The sequence below is a fragment of the Leptidea sinapis genome, chromosome 1 (genome assembly GCF_905404315.1).
Source record: "Leptidea sinapis chromosome 1, ilLepSina1.1, whole genome shotgun sequence".
Classification (NCBI taxonomy): Eukaryota; Metazoa; Arthropoda; class Insecta; order Lepidoptera; family Pieridae; genus Leptidea; species Leptidea sinapis.
In genome coordinates this window covers 19765293-19792806 of record NC_066265.1, presented here as the reverse complement: position 1 = coordinate 19792806, position 27514 = coordinate 19765293, and the positions used below count along the sequence as shown (strand labels likewise).

At 38.4% G+C, this 27514-nt stretch overlaps 1 protein-coding gene across 1 annotated transcript; it reads right to left on the bottom strand.

Moving 5' to 3' along the window:
- Nucleotides 1–257: 257 nt before the first annotated feature.
- LOC126980130 (afadin) lies at nucleotides 258–26476 on the bottom strand. The gene is made up of 20 exons (XM_050829708.1): nucleotides 26347–26476; nucleotides 26013–26200; nucleotides 24554–24841; nucleotides 23232–23372; nucleotides 22023–22143; nucleotides 17521–17641; nucleotides 16494–16637; nucleotides 15434–15533; nucleotides 14441–14799; nucleotides 14292–14361; nucleotides 14142–14217; nucleotides 13147–13306; nucleotides 10807–10927; nucleotides 9861–10319; nucleotides 8126–8301; nucleotides 6232–6377; nucleotides 5972–6099; nucleotides 5289–5434; nucleotides 3689–3839; nucleotides 258–2756 (listed from the first exon to the last, which is right to left on the bottom strand). Exons 1-20 carry the CDS (start codon nucleotides 26474–26476, stop codon nucleotides 2712–2714), a joined length of 3270 nt encoding a protein of 1089 aa, XP_050685665.1. The 3' UTR covers nucleotides 258–2711.
- Between the last annotated feature and the right edge of the window lie 1038 nt (nucleotides 26477–27514).

Genomic DNA, 27514 nt, shown 5'->3' with positions numbered 1-27514 from the left:
AACAATACTGTAGTGACAAAAAGGATTGGTTTATTATTTGTAAACATCATTTCTTGGTCACTTTTGTCGAAACCATTCCGTTTTGTAACGCAGCATTTTTATATTATTATTTATATTATAGTTTCGCAGTGCCATATGGTGATATAAATCTGGTTGAATACATACCATCAATGATACATAGGATACCAGGTATTATAATAATTCCATAATATTTTGACAAACAGTTTCATTAATGAGACACTAAATAAAAAGAAGTATTGTGTACATATTAATTTATTAAAATTTCAAGGTAAATGAAGTATGATTAGTTACTACAATAACAATAATTAATTTGTGTTATAAAACTTTCCAATCAGCATTATATCGGAATTATATAAAGTATAACTTATATACAGTCTGAACGTAACAATCGCTTCTAACTGACTATCGTTGGGTGTAACGCCGGCTTCGCCCCCGGCTTCAGCGCTAGCTGCCTCTTACTATAAGTAGTGTCCTCGTTCACTATGTCCGACGCTCTATAGCCGTCTGTATGTCAATTATAATATTCATGACATAAATAAACATTTCATTTACATTTATGAACACGGTCGCCGCTATCATATCTCACTTATTTACAATTAGTTGAACGGTGCAAACAATTATTGAAACATAATTTTCGTATAACTCCCGGCAACGATATTTGAATACTTCTGTGAAGTCAACGCGTGTGGCCACAGAACTTATTAAATATATCGTAATCCCAACGTTACAAAATATTAAAACATTTTGGCACGAATGTGCATTATATACCTATATATTACTAACTTATTATTTACAATAAAGGCTAATTAAATTTATTGCTTTTGTTGAATAATAATTGAAATCTGTAATGTATTTTAAATATTAATAATTTTTATGTTATTCTACAAAGATCGCTATCTCGCACACAAGGAATGCGTTTGGAAGAAACAAGAAAATATACTTAATATAAACATTTCCGTCATCCTTTGGAATGTAACGAAGTAAGAAAAAAAACTATTGTTCCACAAAACGTGTATTTATAAATATGAGCTGTAGATAGTTAAAACTAAGTACACATAAAGGCACCGGCACATAATATTGGTCCACATAATAAAACTCTTTCGTAAAACATTAACATTTTCATAAAATTAATTACAATGGCACCGATAATTTGGAAAAAATATATTCAATGTGCCACAAAATGTGTCAATCGATGTATATATAAACTTGATACAATATTGTAAATATACTATTAATAGAACATTTAACTAGCTGCTACGACCAATTCTAATATAGTAAATACTCCAAATGTTATACTCTAATGGCTACGGATTGTGTTTAGGTGCTATGTGAGTCAAAATGAGTAACTACTAGTATAAAATAGATGCCGTGGGCTCTCTGGTCCGCTGTCTTCTCGTAAATCATTAAATAAATATCTACCTCTAAGAGGATTGTTTCTAACAGTGCAACGTTGATATATTAACTACCATATTTGATGATGCAGGCTAATCATTAAACACTAATTACTTTGTAGGACTCCTATCTTACTAACACTCCTTTATTAATTTAAATTTTCGTTATTTTTCTCTCTCCTTCTAATTTCATTTTTGCTAAATTTGACAAATCACCACGTCGATTTTCACCATTTTAAAATAAATAATTTTATTTTGATTCCGTACGTTATTTATAGTTAAACAAAGGTTGCTCCATTAATGTGATAGTCGTGATGGATTATTGCGAGTTATGTGTTTTTCGTTTAGAAATATGTACATCTGAGTTATTAATATAACAAGTAAATAACATTCAATATTGTTCACGAGCATGAATATATAAAAAGATTCAAAATATGATTTTAATTGATATGATAACAACTATAATATACTGTCGCATCATTATAGTTATATTACATATAATAATAATAATAAAGATTGCGTGCCTACAAAGTACACATGTCAAAAGTGAAACCTGCATTGTGTATGAACCTCTCATCTTCATATGAAGTCCTGGTACATGTTGCTAGGATGACACATGATTTCAACCGCTTTGAAAGGCTTACCACAACTACCATATTTATGTTCTTCTGTTGTCTATGTAGTAATAACGTCGTGCGCATGACGTCAGAATATATTAAGGTGTACTTCGCGTCAACGATAAAACAATCTCTTCTTCGACTATGATCGCCTGGTACCATAACACTTTCTCCCACATTATCTAATGAATTTATGTGTGTGTCTCTTTTTTATGTCGATTTTTCGTTTCATCGACCCAAATCACAACAACGCTAAAGAAGTTCTCAACAAGGTAATATAAGGTAGTATAGGTCTCGGTAGTGTGTTATGTCAAGACGGATCTTGCAATGTTCAATCTATACTATAATTATTGCAAAACTCTTGGTCTTCGGGGCACCCTTAATGCATAGCTTGTGTAAAATTAATTTTGCATCACACAGATTTAGTAAGAACTAGTATCAGAATTTTATTCATTACTAACTCATAGATGTCATTGGGATATGTTAAGCCATATAATATGTGAACGAGAAATCCCTGAAATTTCATTAACTTTTGGGGCTTATACTTTACAGAAAACGTACATTTATTGAATAAATAGTCTCACAAAGTTTTAGTTAGCAACATTCTCACGTACTACATAAGTGGGTGTTTATTAATTAATACTGAAGTAGCTGCAATACCACAGCGGAACATCAACCTTCGCTAATGCACTGCGTCGATGTCACGTTGAGCTCGCGAGATCTTCACCTTTAACACACAAAAAAAATTAATTATTAACAATCCAAAATCTTCAGTAACTTTTTTTTTATAAGAGTAGTGATGGGAAGTGGTGAGCCGTCCATAGACGCTAAACCAGAGATTTAATTTTACTGTGACACTACAGGGATGGATATTTCCATAATATGCTCTTTGATACCATTCCTGTCACCGAATTCCATCTTCGCACGACACGTCTTTACATATCCTCAACATCTGTGGCGTTCCTCTATAGTGTGGTTAGTAGTTGGTACTTTTTGAAACGGGTCAGAACTTGGCGTTAGAAAATGGCGTCCATTATTATCCGTAACAGGGCGACCAGAGCGTGTGCAACTTTGACATCAAAATTTCGGGATTGGAAACACCTAAACCAACTTTGTGGCACTCTAACTGGCACTGCTTTATACATATATGAAAAAACAACGGGAAGTAGCTGGAAACACTTTACTAATGTACTTGTGTTTTTAAATATAACATTAATTTTATTATTAATTTAATTTCACCAAAGATTCAAATAATATAGCCAAAAAGATTTTATTACAAGTTCAAACATAGTATATGTGAGAAATCTTTTTCGGCCGCCCTATTTATTATCCTACTAATATTATAAATGTGAAAGTTTGTATGTCTGGATGCATGCATGAACTTCTTTAACGCAAAGTCTACTGAATAGATTTTTCTGAAATTTTACAATAATATAGCTTACACACCAGAATAACAAATAGGCTATAATTTATAAAACTATAGTGTGAATTATACAAAATATAAAAGAAGTGTGATTGTTACTAATGAATACAACCAGCGCCATCTCTTATCAACTAGCAAGCACAAGATCAAAACAATTTATATGGCAAAACAACGTTTGCCGGGTCAGCTAGTATTGTATACTTATCAGTAGTCGTGAGACAGAGAGCAGTCCGTACATTGTGTACCTTGTCTTTGGGCGTGGCGTGCTCGCCCGACTCCAGCGCGAACATCTTCATCTTCTCCTTGAACGAGAGCTGCTCGGGCACGGGCCTCTCACCGCCGCGGGCCCGAGCCTGCGCCTCGGCCAGGCGCCGCATGCGCGGGTCCCTGCACGGTGCACGGGAACAATATTACATTCAGTTGTACTTATTTATAAAACACCAACTTTAAATTAATACTGGTCAGTGCTGCGCATTTCTGTTATAGGTGTACATATTGTAAATAATGTTTATCTACACCCATGCTTTAAATCCTCTATTAAAGATTCTAAAACTGCTTATTAAATTATTAAAACTTTCGTGAGTCATTATTAAATTATCTATTAATGTGTTTGCCATTGTTCCCGGGACTTACTCTACTGGACCTGAACAAAATGTATCTAAGATAGGTTTTACTATAGAGGAAGAAAAAGATGGAACCCTTCCATTTTTGGATGTACTGGTGAAACGCGAATCAAGTGGTAGCCTGGTGCATTCGGTATTTAGAAAACCCACACATACCGATCAGTACCTAAAAGCGGATTCCCATCACCATCCATCGCACTTGTCGTCTGTACCACACACTCTCATTAATCGCGTTCTTCGTTTGTGCGATTCGCAATTCATTGAGTCAGAATTGAGACACGTGCGGCAAGTGTTGGAGAGCAATGGTTACAACTGGCGACATAGTTATCGACTGGCAAACCCGACCATCAAACAGCGGTCTCAACATGTGGAGCGGGTCCCGGCATATCTACCATACATGAGAGGGGTAACGGATCAAATTGGACACCTATTACGCCGTAGATATAGCATTATGACAATTTTCCCGCCTCCTGACCCAGATTGGTAATTGGTTTTATGATCTCCTTATTATCGGGAGTAAAGCCGTATTAATAGATAAGTTACCTTATTGTCGACATTAAAACCCCAATGTTCTAATAACTATTACATCATCCCATCGGGTGTTGTAATAAAATTAACATTATATCATCCGTTTTCATAATAACACTCCTTTGAATGATATTATGGTTTTTAGGACTGGCTTTTCTAGTGTTATCAGTAAGCTGTTTCAGAATTTTTTGTAGAAGATTCATATTATGGGTGTTAATAAAGATTTATTAAGCTAAGTATACAATTGTTGATAATTAGGTATTAAAACACTCCTGTGATACTGTTATCATCCACATTAGTGTTTTGGTACTCCTAATTACACAACAGTTGCATAAACAATTATAACTTTACGTTTTTAAATAAATGTATTAATGTAGTTTCTGCTGAAGTGCTTATAAATAAATAAATAAACAATATATGTAACGTAAAGAAGAGCTAAATAAATTTATATAATAAACCTTATTACTTATTAAACTTTATTAAGATATATTGAGATTTTTCTCTAGTGTGGGGTGAAGTGTTCTCGAAAAAAAAGAGAGAGGTTCAGTAAACGAATCAAAACAATCGGTAAAGATCTTTATATTCGTAATTTTGAACAATCGAACATAATTTTTTCTATAGATTTGTACATTTGAACGGAGATGCTGTTATAATCAGCAGTCATAGCAGTAGACAGGCCAGTCACCTGTACACCTCCTGCGCCCCGATCACGCCGGGTGTGTGCGTGTGAGTGTGAGCGGCCAGGAGCGTGCCGGCGGGCGACTGCTCCTCGGCCGCGTGCGCCGCGTCGCTCGCTCCGTACAACATACTCTCCGCTTCCTCTATGAAACGCTGAAATACAGGTATTTAAGGATTATTGTATGTACATAGTTTCGGAATAAAGGGGCATATTATAACTACACCAGGACAAAATGTACTATATACGTTCCTCATTGCAGTACTAATTACAGGCAACATTTATATTTTATAAGGTGTCCACAAGCAATAAATCAAATATCAGTAGACTTGCCTGATTTCGATATATTCAATACGTCACCAAACGCGTTAAGAGGTACATTGACGAGGCGTTGGATGAGTGTGTGTTCTCTTGATTGCTGAATACCTGAATACTATAATATCCATTCAGTTTGTCTTCGTGTATTTATACCTATATATTTTTATTGTATTACTTCTTGATTTATTTTTGTATTTTTGTTCATTGTTTCTAACACGCTTATAGTCTCTTATATGCGAAAACTGTAAATGGTTAATAGATGTATACTTTTTTTAACCTATTTATGACGTGTAATACTGTTGTTTTCCTAATAAAATAAAATAAATTATAATTGTTTGTTCAGTACAGTGTCAAGTAGTGATATGAGTACTCACATCGGGGTCCTCCCTGTGCTGCGTCCCCGGCGTGTAGAGCGGCGGCGGCGAGGAGGCGGGGGGCGCAGGCGGCGCCACGGGACTGCCGGCGCGGGGTCCGGCCGGGGTCCCTCCGCCACACGGAGCAGGTCCCGCCAGGGTCCCTCCGCCACACGGAGCAGGTCCCGCCAGGGTCCCTCCGCCACACGGAGCAGGTCCCGCCAGGGTCCCTCCGCCACACGGAGCAGGTCCCGCCAGGGTCCCTCCGCCACACGGAGCAGGTCCCGCCTGACCACTGTGAGTCGCTGCCGTCGGACTGGCAGCGTGAGTCTGCCCGAAGGAATTGCTTTGAGACGAAGCGTCTGCGTTTTCGTGGGCCCTTTCGTGGAATGACACGCGTTTGTCTCGTCCCCCGCTAACTGGCGATCTGTTGATATCATAACAACAATGAAAAATAAACATTGGGGTCTGTTTTTTTTTCCATCAACCTAAAGGAGGTTTTTCGTGTAATCGAGTATATTGAAAGTGGACTTAAATATTCTTCTTTTATTGAATTTTGGTATGAGCTGATTGATGGTCTTGTTACCTATACCATAAAAATTTGTGGCGTTTATAGACCTAATGCCATGTAAGTTTAAAACAAAGACACAAAGTTAGTTTAAGCGTTTTCAATCCGAGAATTCTGATATCAAAGAGAGTCCTGGTCTGGTCCCTCTCGTCGCTCTATTACAGATCAAATTCACGACCAGTTTTGAAAAATTAAGCAAGATCCACATATCAATAGTTACAATTTAGCTAAAGAACTAGAAACAAAACAATACAGTTTTCACTCAATTTCAAAAAATACTAAATACACAGTAAAGCTCGATGTTTCAATGCCACACGAGCTCGCTGAAAGACACCATATGACTTTACCACTTTGTTATGAAAAGTGGATCAGAAAGCAAAAAATTCAGCCTTCACAAACCCAGATTAACTCGCATTAAAGTGATGCTGTAATGTTTTACAGGCTTTATTATGATATTTTACCGTCGGGCAAAAATATCTCTACTGTCAACATCAGATGACATTAACATTATTTGCTGCAGAAGAGGAATAGTCGTGCAATAGCACCATTAGGACCTAGGTTATAAATATACTATACCTAGGTTACTAGGTCTTAAAGAATCATTGAGAGCAAAATTTTAAGAAATAAATAGTTTAACCGATGCCTTTAGATATTTTCTGGATAATGTTATGTACATAGGCATACACCAGGAACAAACATAAACTAATTATGCCTACTACTTTTGTGGGATGGGAAGTTTAGTATAACAAAAATGACTTTCTTAATGATACCACCGATTACAGATAATTTTTGTTTACGGATGAGAATTTTTTACAATTGAGAAACCTTTTAACAAACATAATGACCGCATTTATGCTCAAAGCTCTAAGGAAGCTTTCCAATTAGTCGACAGAGTGCAACGTGGGCACTATCCGACTTTAGTGATGGTTTAGTGGGGTATTAGCTATGAAAAAATGGCTGAGCTATACTTTTGTCAAAAAGGTATCAAAACATCGCCACAAGTGTATCGAGATACCATGCTTGAGGAGGTAGTGAAGCCCCTTAACAACATCATGTTCAATAACCAAGAATGGTTCTTTCAGCAAGACTCAGCGCCGGGTCATAAAGCTCGGTCTACGCAATCTTGCTTGGAAACGAACTTTACGGACTTCGTTAGAACTGCAGACTGGCCGTCGTCTAGTACCGATCTCAACCCGTTCGATTATGATTAATGGTCAATTATCGGCTTGCTCAAACGCCATGATAATTTGGAGTCCCTAAAACAATCCGTACGATTGGCAGTGAAGAGTTTTCCCATGGAAAGAGTGCGTGCTTCTATTGATAATTGGTCACAATGTTTAAAGGACTGTATTGCAGCCAATGGAGACCACTTCGTATAACCTTTTTATATATTAATTGTTTTATATTACTTCGAGCTTGCGATATAACTATAATGTTTTCACCTACATGAATATTTGAATAATAATTAATTTGATGGTTTTGTTAAAGACAAGATTCCATGTTAGAAATACATTGCAAGGGCCTATGTAATTTATTCAATTTACTAGGTGTCCTTGTTACTGAATTGAATATTAGGGTCAAAAATGTTTTCGGTAATAAGTACTGACTGCGGTGCGTAGGTGGCGTGCGCCTGGCTCGGAGACAGCGCCCGCCGGCCCGCCATTACGGCGAAGCTGGAGCCGCGCTCGGGGGGCGGGGGCGCCGCGGGGAGGGGGGCCCCGCCCACCGACAGGCTGGAGACGCTCGTCGATAGCTCTGATATCCTGGTCTCTTCGCTTGAGTTCTGGAAACAATTCAACATCATATTATGTTCGGAAGAGCTCACGTCATGTCACAATTTGTTCACACGCTGCGATGAATTATCCTGATTAAAATAGGGTCATTATTACTAGAATAAATATACAATGGTACATGGAGCACACTAAAAGTTTTGCACTTCTAGCTAATGGGAACTATTTGAATTTCGAATGTTATATTTTGTTAAACGATGCAACCTTCTTAGTAATAAAAAACAGTTGACAGGAGATCATTTGTCAATAGTTTTTTATCACACATTAAAGTTCTACGTACGCAACGGACGCAACAAATGGAATTAAGTCGAAAAGATTTTAGAGCGATGATTTTTTATGATTTTAAAAATTCTCTCCCTCCACAAGACTGTGCCGCTTCCGAATTGCTTTTGGGAGAGAAGCACCTAGCTTGAGCACCGTGACGCGACGGTTTGCTGAATTTCAGAGGGGTCGGGTTTCTTTACATGACGAATTTCGTGAAGGGCCGCCTTCAACTGTCGTCAGCAAAAATAGTGTGGCTACTGTTAAGGGGCTAATTACAGAAAACCCGCGGATTACTTATGAGATAAATCGAGGACTACTGGCGATTGGTATGAGCCAAATTCAGAAAATTTTACACGCAGAATTGAAAGTTCAGAAACTTTGTTGTCGTTGGATCCCCCATGAACTGACAGCGGAGCAGAAGCAGGCTCGCGTGGAATGGTGCTCACAGATGCTTATTAAGTACGACCATGGACATTCTAATGGGGGGTATGACATTATCACAGGAGACGAAACGTGAATTTATTGTTTTAAATCCGAAAAAAAACAGCAATCTTGTGAATGGGTGTTTGAAAATGAGTGCGGGCCAACAAAAGTGAGGCAGGCTAGAAGCGATGGTAACAAAATTATCGCATTTATTTTCTCAGCTACGGGTCCCATTTACACAATTTAAATTTTTTTTTTAATTAAAAAAGATTGCGAGAGACGACCAAAAAGCCGCATTCTCCTACATCATGACAACGCTTCTTCACACACGGCCAACAAAGCTAAGTCATTTTTAGCTTCCGAAAAATTACAACTCGTCACCATCATAGCCCCGACCCGTGATTTCTGTATTTTCCCCAAAATCATAGAATTGATGAGAGGTTTAAGTTTTACCAATTCAAACTTTTACAAATCCAAATAAATATAGAAAACATGTCTTCAGATCTGTGCTCCTCCTGTTTTAAAAATTGGTTCGATCGCATGAAAAAATGTTTAAAATGTTAAGGAGAGTATTTTGAAAAGCAATAAACAAAATATTTTGGCTATAACATGTCGTTTTTTGAAGTTACGCAATACTTTTAGTGTGACCTACGTACACCTATTATTATTTACATGCAATATATACAATTATATACGCAAAAAGATAATAAATAATTATTAGAAAAATGCAGGCACTTAACAATACGTCATCATGAAAAAGTCTGGCAGGATCTTAGGTACAAATAGTGGTGAAAATAAGTAAGTACATGAGTATTTTTAAAAACAGTTAAGAAGTGTGACTAATGACAAATTATTATATACTCACAACATGCGGCGGATATCCATTGACTATTTCGTTCCTCGTATTCGTTTTCAAGATCGACTTAGGAGGTTGGGGCTGAGTGTGGGATTGCTGCACGTTCGACTGCGTATTCACTTGTGAATGCGAGTTTATTTGTGATTGCGAGTTCACCTGCGAATGCATATGCGGCTGCGAATGTATTTGTGAAAAATTTTGTGATTGCTGTTGTAGTTGATGTTGAGTGTGGGAATTAGGTTGTGAGTTAATTTGCGAGTGTATCTGTGATTGGTGATTTATTGGCGAATGGAAATGCGATTGTAAGTTCATTTGCGAGTGTAGTTGTTGCTGTGAGTTTAACTGAGTTTGTATGTGAAGCTGTTGCGCGCTGTGTGATAGTCTTGACTCTTTCTCTTGGTCTGGTCGTTCAATTTCTGAGGGCGACGTCTCGTCTTCCTGGCTACCTTCACCATTACCGCCGTCATCCTGTCAATTAATGGGAGCACAATTGGTTTCTGTCAAACGTCACATTATTTTGAAATATTAATAATGTGTTTCCAATAAATCAGTATTTACTTGATTGTATTAATATATTTAATTTTTTAGTCACCGAAAAGTTAATTGATATACTGTGTCATCAGTAGAACAAATTACTCAAAAATTTTTCGCATAATCACATTTCTTTTTTTCTAATGTGTTACTCAGGGAACTTTAAATTCCTACGCAAAAAGTCGAAATAGATCGGTAATGCTCGCACTTTTGCCTACGTTTCGTGCCTATTTCAGTAAAACATGCTTAATATAAAAGTTTATAAAATTTAATTTTGTAAGTCGCGAACGCCATAGCGCGAGCATTTTTTGTGTAATCAGTTTTACGTCCCGTTTCGAAGTATGCCATTTATGACAAGCTTTTGACACGCGTGCTGGGGATTCATACCCTTAATAAATACCATATCATAGATCATGAAGGTTACCGGGTCGTGTTGCGTGGCTCTCCTCTCGAAGTCCCGCTCCAGCTGCAGGGCTCTCAGCTGCTGATTCTGGATGGCGGTGCGGGACGAGCCTAGTGCGACCAGAGCACCGATGGTGGCGTCCCTGTTCACAGACCACTTACTCAACATCATATCACTTTTATAACGACTATAGTCTTGAACACTGTTAGTTCTAACAACAGGACATTGACCAGGAATCATCAGTTATTCAGCGAATGTGATATTTGCTACTGCTCAAAATATCCACTCCCGAATTCTAAAATATATAATAATATTCATTTATTACAGTATTTCTCCATGTACGTTAAAAATCTTGTATGGGTGGTAAGCACCCGATGCACCCAAATCATTAGCTTCATTTTTATGTAATTCATTCTTCAGCGATAAATTCTGAAGGCACAAGAGGTAGCACTGTGCATAAACCAACAATTCAGTGTACCTATTAATTAAACTATGACCGAAATAAACGTAGCATTTTATTATTACTACACCAGAGAATATACTTTTTAAAGCATTGGTGATGCAAAGCACCAAGTGGACAACGTTTTATAGGACTCTTTATTTTTTTTTTTACTCATGAGACCATGAATCAAAGGCACTACTTGAGTCTTATTGGATGTGGTCATATTCGTCATCACCGGGGATTAAAAACAATTCAGCGAAGGAGGTGGGACACTCTTCTAAGTAGCATTGCAAAAATACTCGTCTATAGTTTCCATTTTTGTTGTAGAAACGTTTGTAAAAGAGATGATTTAAAATTAAGAAAAAGGTTTTATAAGCGTTGTTATTCACTATATGAGTGCCCACAAGCGATATGTTCTTCTCACGAGCTCTACTTTTTCCAAATATATGGTAGATTCATTAAATTCAAAGAAATATTTATAGTGCCGATTCAAAAGAGCTTAGTTTAAGCCTAATTGAGTAAAGTTTGTGGGACTTTGACGTTGAATGGTCGAAAGCTGAATGTTTGACTTTGGAACTTTCTTGGACTAGTTAGGAGACTAAAAGTCCTGATCCAATGATCTGAGCCCCCCTAGATCGAATATCAGAAGGAGAATCGTTCGTTAACTAAACTATTGAGAATGTCGAGACACTGAGAAAATAATTTGATAGATCACTGGATTACACTCGTGCTGTAATAGTTATTTATGCAACTGTTGTGTAATAAGGGGTATTAAAACACGAATGTGGATTTATCACATGAGTGTTTTAATACCTAATTATCAACAGTTGCATACAAGACTTTATCTACACCCAAAATATGAATCCTTTAAAACATTCTGAAACAGTTAGCTTACTGCTAACATTAAAACAGCCAGTCCTAGTAGTAACCAGTGGGAGGCTCCTTTGCACAGGATGCCAGCTAGGTTATGGGTACCACAACGGCGCCTATTTCTGCCGTGAAGCAGTAATGTGTAAACATTACTATGTTTCGGTCTTAAGGGCGCCGTAGCTAGTGAAATTACTAGGCAAATGAGACTTATCATCTTATGTCTCAAGGTGACGAGCGCAATTGTTGTGCCGCTCAGAATTTTTGTGTTTTTCAAGAATCCTGCGTGGCACTACATTGTAATGGGCAGGGCGTATCAATTTCCATTAGCTGAACGTCATGCTCGTCTCGTCCCTTTTTTTATAAAAAAAAACCTAATATCATCCATTACTGATTTTATACAAATAAACTAAGTATTAATGAAAGAATTATTTAATATAGTAGTAATTTACATTTTGTATAGTGCAATAATTAAAATTCACTTGAATATTAGGTTCTTTTGGAAATTAATCTCTCATTTTTTGTAAACAAATCAATAAAAATATCGAAGAAAAAGGCGGGGATTCGAATAACCTTATTTTTTTTTACGGCCCGCGACGTTCTGGTGGTGTGGAGCGCGCGTAAACCAAAATGTTCTTTTTTTGAAATTCATACAGATACCACGTATCGAGCAATAACAATGTGGCTGTCTGTTAAAACTCTTTGAGCACGAAGAGAATGAAAAAAAATAGGAGTGTTGTTATGAAATTCAGTACAACATTACAACACTCTTTTGGATGATGTAATGGTTATTAGAACATTGGGTGTTTTAATGTTGGCAATAAGCTAACGGTTTCAGAATCTTTAATAGAGGATTTAAAGCATGGGTGTAGATAAAGGAAAAAAATATTCGGAGTTACTCTGGCGTTACAAACTGTCGTCAGGAATGGAATTTTTCAATTTACAAATTATTATTGAAAGAAAACACACTGTCAAGATATCAGCTTTGTAACAATTGCGATTTATAATAAACAGTAGTGTGGCCAGCCTCACGCCTCCCAGCCTGGTGTTACCTGCGTGCCCGGGCCGCAGCCCGCCGGGCCTCGGCCTGTCGCTCGCGCTCCTCGCGCTGCCAGGGGTTGTGCGGAGCGGGGGACACGCCCCTGGCGCCCGCAGGCCCGCTGCCGTACATGGACACCGCCGGGGGCTCCAGGGCGCTGGCCACGTAGTGCTCTGGAATGAAATAGGAACGGGCCATCTGGAGTTGTACATTTATATCATTGTATCATAATCACTGAACATTGGCTAAAATTTTCGCAGCGAGATATTATATACGATAGTAACAAAGCGCAAACGTGTACAATACCTAGTTTTGTGTTGAAGTCAGTGTAATAAGCCCTAAGGACGTATTTATTGTATGTTTGTGGTTTGAATGGTCGACTTAACAGTCGTCGATTTTATAATATTGTAAGACTTTTACATTGGGAAGATTTAAAATATATGGTGTACGAAACATCCCGTTCATGCCAAAATCAAACACAAACTCAAGTTACTTATTCACGGAGGTCAAAACAAATAATAATAATATTGACACACTTTTACACAGATTGTCTTACCCCAAACTAGGCATAAGCCAACAGGCTTATGCATAGAACACTATGGATTGCAAGACGACGATATATTTAATACAATATACTTACTTTAACATACATAAATACATATAAACATCCAGGACTCAAAAACTAACAAAAGTAATCATCATATAAGTGTTTGCGCCTACCTACCTAATATAAATGATAATTATGAATTTACAACATATACATTTTACCATTTACCAACACTTTAACTTATCAACCAAGGTAGAGTTCTCCATGAGAACATCACCCAGCCGCGACGAGAAGCACCCGTTCACACACACTTTCACATTTCAAATTATTAAAAAGAGGTTTACTCAAATGCACCCTAAACAATTAAATTATTGTTCCTCGTCTTATTGCTATTTCATAGTTTATCTGTATGTTATGTGGTATCAACGAGCAATAAAAATGTAAAATAAGTTATTATTTACCCTCCTCCGGTTGTATAGTGCTGGTCATCTGAGTGTGACTTTGCTCATCTAAGTCATTTTCCGATTTTCTCTGACCCTTAAAAATAAAAATTATTAGTTAGTTTTTAAAATTACAATAATATTTTATATTCATATTCATGCTGTTATTACCTGAGGTTTAGGCGCGACTGGAGGCTGTGATCTCTGCGGAGAAGGAGGCCCTGGTTGATGCCATTCATACCTTAAAAAAAAAATATAAAATATAGAATACAGGATCAACTAAATTTTAACGATTAAAATTGACAAATTTCATGTTTTACCTCTGTGACTGTCCATGTTGATTGTGATAAGGTTGATTTTGTTGTTGTTGGTGTTGTTGTTGTTGTTGTTGTTGTGACAGTAAATACTGAGAGCCGTGAAGCTGTGGCGACAGTTGTTGATTCTGCAAGTTCATTCCCACGTTTTGCAACCCCTGCATTGACTGAGCGTTCGGCACGCCCTGGCCATACCCCGTGTGGATAAACATTTGTGGCATCACTGGTGACTTCTGGTATTGTTGTGGAATATTTTGTTGTAAGTGTTGTTGTTGTTGTAAATGTTGTTGTTGTCTTCGGTTGACTTCTTCAGACATTTCCGCGAGTTTTGCCGCACGAGCGTTCGCCGCACTGGCTTGGTTGATCTGAAAATAAATCATAAGATAGGTCTAAAAATGTATTTCCATCACGCACCATCCTAACCGACCGATGGTGCTCATATAGCTTGATGTATGAAGACAACAAACTAGAGTAGCACACATACAATAATAATATTAATACTTTTACTTTTGTGGTTTTATTGTATTGTTGTTGAATGGACACAATAAGGGATTTTATATTGCTCTTCTATAATGTCGGCACCCGATACATGTTTATTTTTGTAATAAAAAAAACTGTAATGCCAATTACTGCGTCATTTATTTAATTACGCGTGACAACGCTCGTAGGTGTCATGAATCAATGAAAACGCGGTAATGATAACTGAGCCGTGACGTCATTTATTCTGATTAGTGTTCCATGACCGTGAGCTGTATTTTATACTTTTATTTAAGTGAGAATCTTATTAATCCCAAATTGTCACATTAAAACTAGGTATTTTTTCAGAATATTTTCATAGAAAGAAATGTTTTTAATTCATTTATTCATTGACTCTTTAATACTGCTTATCATGTTAATCATGCTTACTATCGCAGGGCTTTTTAGGAGTCGACACAAATTATGAAATTGTATGAAGTAAAGCTTAAAAAATTATTTGAATGAGTATTTGTTCCAGCCTACCTGATGTTGTTGTGATGGACTCAGTTCTGCGTTGGAATCGGAGACACCGAAATGAGCCGACTGAGGTCTGCCACTGCCCGAAGAACGGAGTGATGACCATCTATATATAAAAAAATTGGATAAGAAACGGACGATTATTAATATTAGCACTGATGAGTCGATTTTATATAAGATGCTTTACCTTTAAGGGAACTTGTATTTGGATCACAACTTACATTGAGCTCGAGATCACCAACACGTGTTAGACATACTTTACTACCATATTATGTAGTTAAATACAAATTCAAATATTTTTATTCAAAATAGGATGTAATATCACTTATTGAGAGTCAAAACGACCCACGAATCCATTTTGAGAAAATAAATGCCTTTATATGCCTCAGACCTGAGACGAACGGGCGCAACAAACTCAGCGGGCTTCTTTATTTTATAAAAATATGTTTACAATGTCATGTCAAAAATATTTATATGGATAATGTAACCGGATTAACATAATTAATAAGTGCATTTGGGCACAAAATAAACGAGAAACAGTAATAGAAAATTCACATTGACACCTTTTATAGATGAAAGTAGCTAATTAAGTTGCCCGCTCATAAAATTAATTTTAAATTGTACTCAGTTAGTAAATTTGGTGAATATCTGCAACAGCATATGTTCGAACCATATTTGAGAAAACTTATCCCGATTAAATAAACAAACAGCGGAAAACATTTACCTACGACTAGAATAATGACGCGCGAGTCGTAGTGAGCGATTGAATATTGAGTTCTTATCTACCTCAAGCTTTCCGAGCGAGGTATATTTTCGTACCTAAAACGCGTGATATTATGAACAATGAAAATATCCACACACTACATAAATTTATTAAAGACACCTATTAGGTATGTTAAGTTTTTATTATTAGGATTTATGCGTTATAGAAAAAATTAGGCTTTAAGGAGCAAAATCGACAGTCAAAAATTTATAAAAACAAGCTTATTTTCATAAAAAAAAATAATAATGTTTGTAAATTTGGAGCGAGTGTACTCAGATAATAATAAGGTGAAGTGAGACGAACCTGTCTTGCAGCGCGTGCACGGAGGAGAGGTTCTGGTAGAAGGAGTCGTGATGTGCCGGCGCGGGGGCGGCGCCCGACAGGTTGTGGCTGCTGCGGGACCGGGAGCTCCAGCCGGCGGTCGGGGCGCCCGGGCTCAGGGGGCCGCTGTAGCACACGGGTATACGTGATAGCTCACATTGAGATGTGAATCATATAAAGTATTAAACGAAAAATGACTTAAACATTTTTCATCCACGTACTACGAAGATGTGGAATGAACTTCTGAATGAGCTGAAGAAAGAAAGCGCGTACACCTTCCTTTAAGACTGGCAACGCTCCTGTGATTCCCATGGTGTTGCAACAGAATGTTAGTGGCGATGATCACTTAACACCAGGTAACCAAGACGCACGTTAGTCCTCCTTTTCCATAAAAAAAAGTTATTTATAAGTTTGCATATAGAGATAATGGTGGAAAGTGAAAGATTATATACTCCACATAATTTTCGGTAAATATGGAGAAAATGTTAAGAATATACCGCGATGGGATGTATTGATAATCGATCAGGTCAAAAGGTGTCAAGAATATGAACCTGTACAGATGGGTTGATGGGGGGATATAGACTGGGAAGTTTAACAGTCGTGGTACACGGATTGTCATTACTCAACCTGTATCACGGTGAAGTGGACGTAGTTCCTGAAAAACGTTCCAAGCCACAAACATCACATTTTAAGGTATTCGTGTTTAAAGTTTAATAAATATTAGTGTATTCCATACATGTGAGTTGGGCTACTAGGCCATGACATCATCATCATCATTTAAAGAATAACAGTAGGGCTGCCATTTTTTGTCAATACGTTAACATGAATCACGTGACCAGTTTTGTGTTCTTTAATCAATATCGACATGATTTTGGTTTGGAACGTTTGGAATTACGTCCAATTATCCTTGGATGAGGGCAGAGCAGGACCGATCGTCGTGGAATTCTTTGGGAGCCTTTGTCGAGCAGCGGATGTCTTCCGGCTGATGATGATCGGCGTCAGTACTCACGTGTAGTGCTGGTGCAGGTGCGGCAGCGCCGGCGTGCTCTTGCTGGGCTTGACGGGCTCGGCCGCCAGGCGCGAGGGCAGGTCGCGCTCCGACGCGCGCCGCACTCCGCCTGCTGAGGCTCCTGTACAGTTGACACTTATCAATACACAGCCACTGACCTGTATAAATACCACTGGACAGGCTATTCAATATATTTGACAGCAAATTTTTTGTGCCTATTTGAAGCGCCGCTCGCGAGCGTCCAGAGAACTTATTTAACGTATAATACAAATGGCTGCGGAGGAACATATAATAAATACTCTGAAGTATTTTCGTTTTCCGTATTATTTATACTTCAAGAATCAACGTAATAAACTATACATTTTTTTTTTGTAAATAGTTTCCCACCATCTATCGTTGTTTGCTGAGGTTGTCATCTAGTTTTAGTGCCGCAGAGTCTCGCTACATGGCCAACAGCGCCAAAATGGCAAATATCAAACAGGCACAAAATCACTTTGACAGCCGCCTGTCCTGCAACAGCATATATAGTAGAGGTCAGTGCACTGAGCAAAGGCCAGATAACGTGACGTAACTAATAATATTTTTACAAAATAAAATAATTTTTAAAATAATAAAATAAAAATAAACTTCAAGTCAATTTTAGTTGAAATTTCCATTATTTATTTCGTATTTTAAACGACGCGACGCAATGGTCGATTAATTATACGTTTATAATGTTATTTTCAAAATCAACCAAATGCGGGATACATAAATATTCGTAATTTTTCCAAGTATTAAGGTTAAAATTTAGTCTTATTCATTTAAAAAGAATTATAGTTAAACTAAGCGACTGTACAAATACTTATTAAATATTATGAAAAATGAGTGCCGTACATAATATTTGCACGTTATGCAAAATTCTAATATGTTGATTATACCGTCAATAAATTAAAATATTAATTTCTTTAGTTGTATTATTTTTTAAATATCTATAATAATAAAACATTTTAACAGACAAACATAAGCTTAAAAATGGATTATGAATAATTAAATTTGACGAAGAGTTATGGAGTTGCGACAAAAACACCATTGAGAAATAATATACAGAAGCAATATTTATTATATATATTTATACTATGCGTGTGTTTATCACTGAACTACTCCTAAACGGCTGTTACAGATATTAATGACTTTTTTAGTATTTTATTTTATTTATTTGGAAAACCAACAGCTTTAAAAACTTAAACGATACTTAAGATAATTACAGAGAGCCAATTATAGGTTTCCACAATTAATGCTAGAGTAGAAAAATTTAACTGACAACGTGAGCATATACAATTGGAAAATATGTGTCCCAGTTAATTTTAGAATGGCTTAGATTCACAATTCAAACCATTCATCATTATTTTGTCCATGTGAATGAAATCCTCCTAAATGATAGGTCCGAATTAGATTATTTTTTAGTGTGTTCCAGTAAATTCGAGAATATCTAAGAATCACAATTTTTATTTATAAAATGTTGTCGATCTTCAAAATGTTATATACATTGGATCCACCGCTTACCGTTTAGAAGAAAATTGATTAGCAAATGAACTTAACAAACCACTGTTTAACGTGCCCGTAAACGCTACATCTAAAGGCTTCTTAAAATAATAAATAAATATCTATATTTGTTTTTTTTGTCAAGTAACATAAATATTTAGCAATAAGTAAAATACAGTTTACTGTGTTACTTCAAATTTATATTATACTCGAATGCCAAATATTTTGAAATATTATAAGGATTTGTAAGCTTTTAAATCGAATATTATCATTGACCTTATTATCATTACGTAAGCAATATAAATCTGTGTTGATATAAGATAGGTGATAGTGTTTTATTCAATTTTCGATATACTGAAGTTCTTCTAAATAACTTGAAAGCTTATGAAGCAACACACATTCTCATAAATAAGGTTTAAAATATAATGAACAGTGGAGACTTTAAAAAGAATGAGTATAAACTAAATAGTGAAATTGGATTACCTATAATATGTCTAAGGAAAACTTAAAGCTGAGTGCTATCATTGCTTGCATATTAATTGTAAATTATATGAAATTATCTTGGAACACATATAAATATAAAACTATAAACTTTTTATAAAAAATGAATCTATCTATAAAATAAATTTTGTAGTAGAACAGGATACAAAATAAACAATACAAATTTTGAAAAAAAAAAAACATGCGTTCTACGAGGACGTCGTGGACTAAATCAAAATAATAAACGATGGCTGAAAAAGAATAACAAAACAATCGAGAACGAAAAAATTTTAAATCGTGCCCCAAACAAAATAAGACGAACGAATGCATTACGGTGCTAACAGCAACACACCTATCTCATGCGCTGTGGGGGGAAGTCTTACGCGAAGTGTCCGTCGACAGCAGAGACGCGGTGCTGAGGAGTTTGTCACTGTCATTCAGGTCCGGACAGCTCTGCGCCATGGCGTCGCTCCAGCCCGGCCGCTCCGACCATCGCGAGGCCGTCGACACGTCCGTCGACGACAGGTGCTTGCGACCGACCACGCCCACCATCCTCGGAACGCTTGAGTCGTCAAACTTTCCTGTACTGTCGCTAATACACGAATCTGTGCTATCGATCCGTTTCGATGTGCTCATAGACGGTTTAGATTTCAATTTTATATTATCCAAGGTTATTATGCGGGGTTTCTTGTCAACAATTTCGTTGAATACCAAGCTGCCATTAATTGAAACGTTCGTGTCCGTATGTTCTTCAGAAGGTAGATTGGGCAGTTCGAATTCGTTGCCTTGTGCTAGTGTATCTTCACTACCACGTGAACCGAATTTCGACCAGTCTTCTAATTGAATTAGAATACTTTTCACCTCATCTTCAGTCATCTTGCCATTTTTACTGCTGGAGTCTAGATCACTGCGCTCGTAATGTAAATCGGCAAGACTAGTACTGTGTTGTAGGTTTTCGTTAAATACATGACGTTTCTCTTGATCTGTACAAAGATTGGGACTCGATTTACAATTTCTTTTGTAATTTTTAACGCAGTATGAAAGATTAATTTCATTAAAGCGTTTTGTTAATGCTTTAACTTTACCGAATCCGGGCCTATATTCGTCTGGAGATTTCCAAGACTTCATATTATTTATAATAATGACGTCATTTTTGGCATTATTTTCTAAAACAGTCTCCTTAAGTACTAAATTAAAGTTATTGGGTTTCAGTTGTAATATGTTATTTCTTGATTCTGAACATGAATATGTGGATTGGTCATCGGTGTCTTCAGATTTACTTGAGTAGGTCGTGGATATTGCGGACAGAGTTCTTCTCAACCTGCTGCGTATGTCTTCTAAGTTTGATCGCTCTTTATTTAATTTGAAATCAAATACGTTGCGATTTGCTTCTAAGGGTTTAGGAAGCATTTCTGAGGGCGAGGGAGGTGTTTGACACTCAGCATCCGCAGTTTTAGGGATGCTTTGATCTGATTTATCAAGTGATAACGACGGCAGGATTCTTCGAATTTTGGGTGTAGCTATCTGATGGTTGACACCATTGCCTTCAGTGATAACTGGATCGTAGCTGGGTTCGTCTATGTATGGTATCGTCTGGGCCTCCGGCTGTGGGGTGCGACAGCATTCACACGCGCTCACACACTCATTCTCACTGGTACATCTGCGCCTGTACTCCTCGGCGTTGCCCGAGTTACACAAATCTAACATTAGTCTTGTATTGATCGGTTTCATTTGGGGAGGAAGACATGTTTCATCATTATCCAATTCGTAGTAAGTCGGTGGATCAGGCACGGGTGGTGGAGTTTCTGGTACGTACGTGTCGTTGAGAGAGTCGTTGGAATGTTTTTCATCATCTTCGCACGTGATAGTGAAAATAGGAATTTGTCTTTGAACCGGTCTGTAGTAGACTTCGGCTGGACAACTTGGAGTTCCCGATGATAGATCCGCCCGTAATGGATAATTTTCTTTATCCAATGTTACCACTACTCGTGGTATACAACGATGGTAATCCAATTGTAGTTCCTCACTTTCCTCCGTACTAGATTCAGAAGACACATTCCTAAAGAGATGACAACGATGTTGTGGCTTGCGACCATATCCTGTAATATAAATCCTATTTCAATTAATTAGACGTTAACATCAACCAACAAAGAAGCCGAAACAAAGAAACAAAAACTGCAGTTTTTTTTTCTTTGTTGGTTTTTTTGTTGTCCAAAAAAACCAACAAATTTTATCAACCAAATATGTAAAAATACTGCAAACAAATTATAAGAAACGAATGAATTTCATTGCCTGCTGTCATCAGTTCGGAGAGAGGTGAAGTCGGCCTCAGTAGAGCTGGATGAGGATTGATAAACGTTCCTGAATTACGTCGAAATGGATCTTCGTACTGTATTTCGTCGTCTACAAATTAATCAAATACCACTAAATTCAAACTTCCATAAAAAATATTATTATTAATTATTTTTTTTAACTATAATTATGAAATAAGAGTTGCTCACCTGGCTTCTGCTGAGTGTATGTGGGCTGATGCAGGAGCGTCGCTAGACCATGTAGTACAGCGCCCTGTTTAGCCACCTCTAAGGTAACGGTCGGTCCTGTTCGCACTAGATATTCGGCAGCCTGCGATTCGAATAAAATTGCTACAAATTTTATGTCGGTGATGGGTTTAAATTGAATCTTAGTTAACTAGTAGTTTTATACCATTTTCAATGTTATTGAGTTTTTTAATGAAAATACGGGACGAGACGAGCAGGACGTTCAGCTGATGGTAATTGATACGTCCTGCCCATTACAATGCAGTGTTGCTCAGGATTCTTGAAAAGCCCAAACAATTTTAACGGCACTACAAATGCGCTCGTCACCTTGAGACATAAGATGTTAAGTCGCATTTGCCCAGTAATTTCACTAGCTATGGCGCCCTTCAGACCAAAACATGGTAATGTTTACACATTACTGCTTCACGGCAGAAATAGGCGTCGTTGTGATACCCATAATCTAGCCGGCATCCTGTGCAAAGGAGCCTCCCTCTGGTAAAATGTTGTTGTTCCTGAGAATTGTATAAAATATGCTCCATGTAATTATGAACTGGAATATAGTTATGTTTATGTGATTGAAAAACCAGTACAATCGTAAAGATAAACTATGTATTTTTGAAATGTTTTTAAATGACACTTTCTTAATTTTTCTGCCGGCCAGTTTGTAATTTGCCATCGTGGATTTTATTGTTTAGTAATAGGGTTTCTGTTTCCTTGGTTAGCTGCAATAATAAGCGCTTTACAACGCAGCACTGATGAAATTGAACTAACACTACACACATCCTTCTTTTAAAAGTTCTTTGTTACACGAAGAGCTAGTCATATTGAGCTGCCAATGGTGAGAAGTAATTATGGAAAACAGACATTAACCGTTGAGGGAGTTCAGATATATAACAACGTGCCCTGAGAAATAAGAAATGCCAAAACATTGACGCCTTTTAAAGCGAGCCTTCAAAGGCATATACTCAATAACTATGAAACGTTTCAATAACATAAGTGGGTTGTTTTATGTCTTATCTATTTGCCTAACATTGTATTGCATTCTCTACCTACCAAAATGATTGTTTGGAAGTGGCTTCTTTAATGTTAATTTCTCTTAGTGCCAATAGGTCTTAACGAGAATAAAGTTATTGAAGCCTAAAACAATGCGTAACGCCTGATGGAACATAATACCTTTTCCTGTGAGATGCCGACGAGCGAGTGTCCGTCCACCGACAGCAGCTGGTCGCCGGCCGCCAGTCGGCCGTCGGCCGCGGCCGCTCCTCCCGCCACCACCGACTTGATGTAGATCCCCAGCTTGCTCTGACCCGCACCCTGACAACAACAATTATTGAAGTAGGCGTTACTTTGCGGAAATTCATAATTATCCAAATGTTTTGAGTTTTCTTTAGTGTTAATTCCGCCAATATTTATAATTTAATATAAGCAATTCGACACGTGTTTCACCTCTATACGGGACATCCTCGGGAGATGTTGACTCGCCAAACTCTGGCAACTCAGTCTCGTGTTCTCATAAAAGAAAACTCAAAACTTAGTACTCAGGAAAACAATGAACTATGTCCGACTTGAATGACCAAAAATAAGCGTTTACACCCTTTATACATCACTACATGGTATAAAACAAAGTCGCTTTCACTGTCCCTATATCCCTATGTATGCTTAAATCTACGCAACGGATTTTGATTCGCTTTTTTTTATAGATAGAGTGATTGAGGAGGAAGGTCTGTATGTATAATAACATCCATTGTACAGTGGAGAAATATTGTTATTTTTAAGGTTTCTAATGGGATATAGTAAATAATTACATTTTTTCCGCTTACATTGCAAACGCAGGCTGAACCCTACGAGATTTATCAAAATAATGTACTAAATATTGTGCACATTGAAAACCTTCTACAGAAAACTCCGCTATAGTATATGTCTATCTCTTATGGATATCCCACAATAACATTTTCTTGTCAGTTACTTTTTACGACGAATAGTGGCTAATTTTCGAAGCGATTTTAAACAATACAGCATTAATTCTTATCTTATTAAATACCTTAAATTCATTATTGATTTAATATAGATCTATATAGGCCTTTACAGCATATGATTTAAATGCACATTTTCCAAGATATTACAGATTAAAATATTGCAGGACTTAGCGTTTGCGGCGGTTCCGACCGGCCGGGGTAGCGGGAATGTCCCAATAAATAGCGCATCGGAGGCCTCATGGTTTAGGGAAAGAAGAAATGTTTTACTCTAAATTTAACGCGTGCGGGCCACGACAGTAATGAATAAATCAAAACTACTGGATCGATTTTTATCTTTTTTCCAGTGAATGCATTTTATACCCGTGCGAAGCCAGAGCGGGCCACTAGTTAATTTATACTTTTTAATGTCAAACTTGTCATATCTCATTTACAAATATTGTCATATAGGTATACCTATAATGTGTATATATATATGTATGACTAACAAATCCTTTAATAATAAATATTAATATACCATACCTTAGCGGCAACAATACTGAGCCCCATCCCGTTGCTATTCTTATGCAACTGAATGATCTGCGGCCGAGGGTCGGTGGGGCGCCTCGGTTGTGAGCCGTATGAGTGCATGTATACGGTCCACAATCCGATGGCGTGCGGCTGGTGCGCCAGGCGACACAGCCCGCCACGTTGCAACGGCGCTACAAACTCGGCAAGACCGGGCGGAACGCCTCGCACTACTTCAGCGCTAAACCCATCACCGGGTATGAGGAGCGCGGCTCCTAGCCATTCGTTTTCTTCTAAAGTAATCTGTAAGAAAATCATATCTTTTTAAGTATAAAAATAAATTGATGAAGAACCGAAATAATCTGTCACTGAGGTGCAAAGCTTTATTTATGTAACTGGTATTGCAAAAGACTCGGTCCGAAATCTCCCCTCCACACCGCTTTTCTGTATTCAGCAGTCGCCAGTGGGCACTGGCCACATCGGCATATACATTTATATAATTAATTATTAAAAATGTTAAGTTGCTTTAAATAACATTGCCTTTGAAAAGGAAAATAGTTAAGTCTAAAAAATAAAAAACATTTGTGTGGCTTTATGAAACTACGATGCAAGTGAAACTTTGTTTTACAAAATAACATACTAATATTAGCATAATAACACAAAGAAAAAAAACGAATGCTTTATTTCTTAATAAAAATTTAAATATAAAGGTCAGGGTGTAGGGTTTGATCCTACTATCCCCCTCGGGAGCTAGACCTTAAATCCGGCGATTAAAACCGTGTGGCCAAACTGACTTGAAAGCAGTAGTTGAAATCAATGATACAATTTCACCCCTGCTTACAATCGACGGATTGTAATGCGACATGAGATAGAGTGGCGAAAAAATTTGAGGCGATGTAATAAAATGTTTTACTTTCAAAATGCAAAGAGACCTGGTGAAGCAACTCACTGTATAGGTCAGTAAAATATTAATGTTTGATTTGTGTGGACAAATTATGACAACATCTGATGCGTTGAGCCTTCTGCTAACTTGAAATTGTATTTAGTTACGCATAGAAAGGTCTAGATTGCGTTAGTTGTCGCGCATGCGCGCTGAATACGTGCGAATAATCGACTCACGCGCTAAAAAATTAAGACTACTACTGTTGTCTACGAGTTGTCGGTCTGCCGTGATTTATTCTATAACCATTTAAGCGTTTTATTGTGTGCCACGCGTCCGCTGCATATATTTTGAAGATTTGCTTGTGACATCATACTAGTTCCCTACTATACCGTGGACGCTTTTCTGATCGCTGTCTTTATCCCCTCTGCTGCGACGACGACAAGCCACGAATCAAGTCTGGTATCGGAGTATTCCTACTTAGGTAACTCTAGTAAATGGGTAGGTTCTTTCATTAGTTGTCGCAATAATTATCCGCTTTCTTTTTTGATTTACGTTCCCCGCTTAGCTCCCCTACAAAGTGGTGTGACTGACCTCGCGGCCATCTGCGCGGTACAGTTCGTCGGCCAAGGCCCGCGCATGCGCCGCGGCCGCGTCCACCAGGTCGGGCGGCAGCAGCGGCGCCAGCAGCGCGCGGACCTGCGCCGAGTTCAGCTTGAAGCACGTCGCCAGCGCCGCGCGGACCTCCTCCGAGCTGCGGTACTCGCCCTGGATTAGTCGAGCTGTAACACGTGTACAAGGAGTTGGTAATTTAAACGCACATAATAAAACTGTAAAATCTGTATTTTAAAGTTTCCACTAAGTAAGTTTACAATATACACATATTATTAAAAACTAAAAGACATTTAGGGCAGCGTTACGTACGTACCGGCCTGGTGAGTGCGAGCGAGATGGCAGTCGGCGGCCAGCTCGAGCCCCTGTCGCTCGGCCCAGGCGGCGAGCAGGGCCAGCCGCGCCGACAGAGCGGCGCCCCACCGCGCGCTGGTCCACTGTCTCATACTAGTTCTAGAAGCTCGTGAGAGAGATGTACGTACCGGCCTGGTGAGTGCGAGCGAGATGGCAGTCGGCGGCCAGCTCGAGCCCCTGTCGCTCGGCCCAGGCGGCGAGCAGGGCCAGCCGCGCCGACAGAGCGGCGCCCCACCGCGCGCTGGTCCACTGTCTCATACTAGTTCTAGAAGCTCGTGAGAGAGATGTACGTACCGGCCTGGTGAGTGCGAGCGAGATGGCAGTCGGCGGCCAGCTCGAGCCCCTGTCGCTCGGCCCAGGCGGCGAGCAGGGCCAGCCGCGCCGACAGAGCGGCGCCCCACCGCGCGCTGGTCCACTGTCTCATACTAGTTCTAGAAGCTCGTGAGAGAGATGTACGTACCGGCCTGGTGAGTGCGAGCGAGATGGCAGTCGGCGGCCAGCTCGAGCCCCTGTCGCTCGGCCCAGGCGGCGAGCAGGGCCAGCCGCGCCGACAGAGCGGCGCCCCACCGCGCGCTGGTCCACTGTCTCATACTAGTTCTAGAAGCTCGTGAGAGAGATGTACGTACCGGCCTGGTGAGTGCGAGCGAGATGGCAGTCGGCGGCCAGCTCGAGCCCCTGTCGCTCGGCCCAGGCGGCGAGCAGGGCCAGCCGCGCCGACAGAGCGGCGCCCCACCGCGCGCTGATGCGGCCCGGCTCTCTCACCAACTGGAACGATTCACTAGCTCGGTACACTAATTCTATAATATCCAGGGCGAGGAAACGAATACTTGGCCGATGGGCCAAACACTAAGATATATTATGATTATTGTTCATTATCTAAGAACTAGTTACAAAAGAGCGGTAAGGCGCTATAGTCCTAAAATACTACGATTCCAATTTTTTAACATGTTTATCTTCATTTCTTTATCTAAACTATTGCAGTTTCGAAAACACGATTACGAAATAAAATCTCGATAGATTTATTTTTTGAAAAATAGGCTTTTTTATTTAAATTGTCTTATATTATCATAAAACTATTTTTATTTTTATATTCTTCATAATCATATTTTGCGCGGCGACCATCTTGGATT

What these genes read in the sequence shown, in the direction of transcription:
- LOC126980130 (XM_050829708.1), bottom strand. Translation starts at nt 26,476, where the DNA reads ATGAGACAGTGGACCAGCGCGCGGTGGGGCGCCGCTCTGTCGGCGCGG. An exon ending in ACCGCGCAGATGGCCGCGAG is followed by an intron (nt 24,842 to 26,012) that starts GTCAGTCACACC and finishes ATTTTCTTACAG; the next exon opens with ATTACTTTAGAAGAAAACGA. An exon ending in GTCCATCACAACAACATCAG is followed by an intron (nt 14,800 to 15,433) that starts GTAGGCTGGAAC and finishes ATTTATTTTCAG; the next exon opens with ATCAACCAAGCCAGTGCGGC.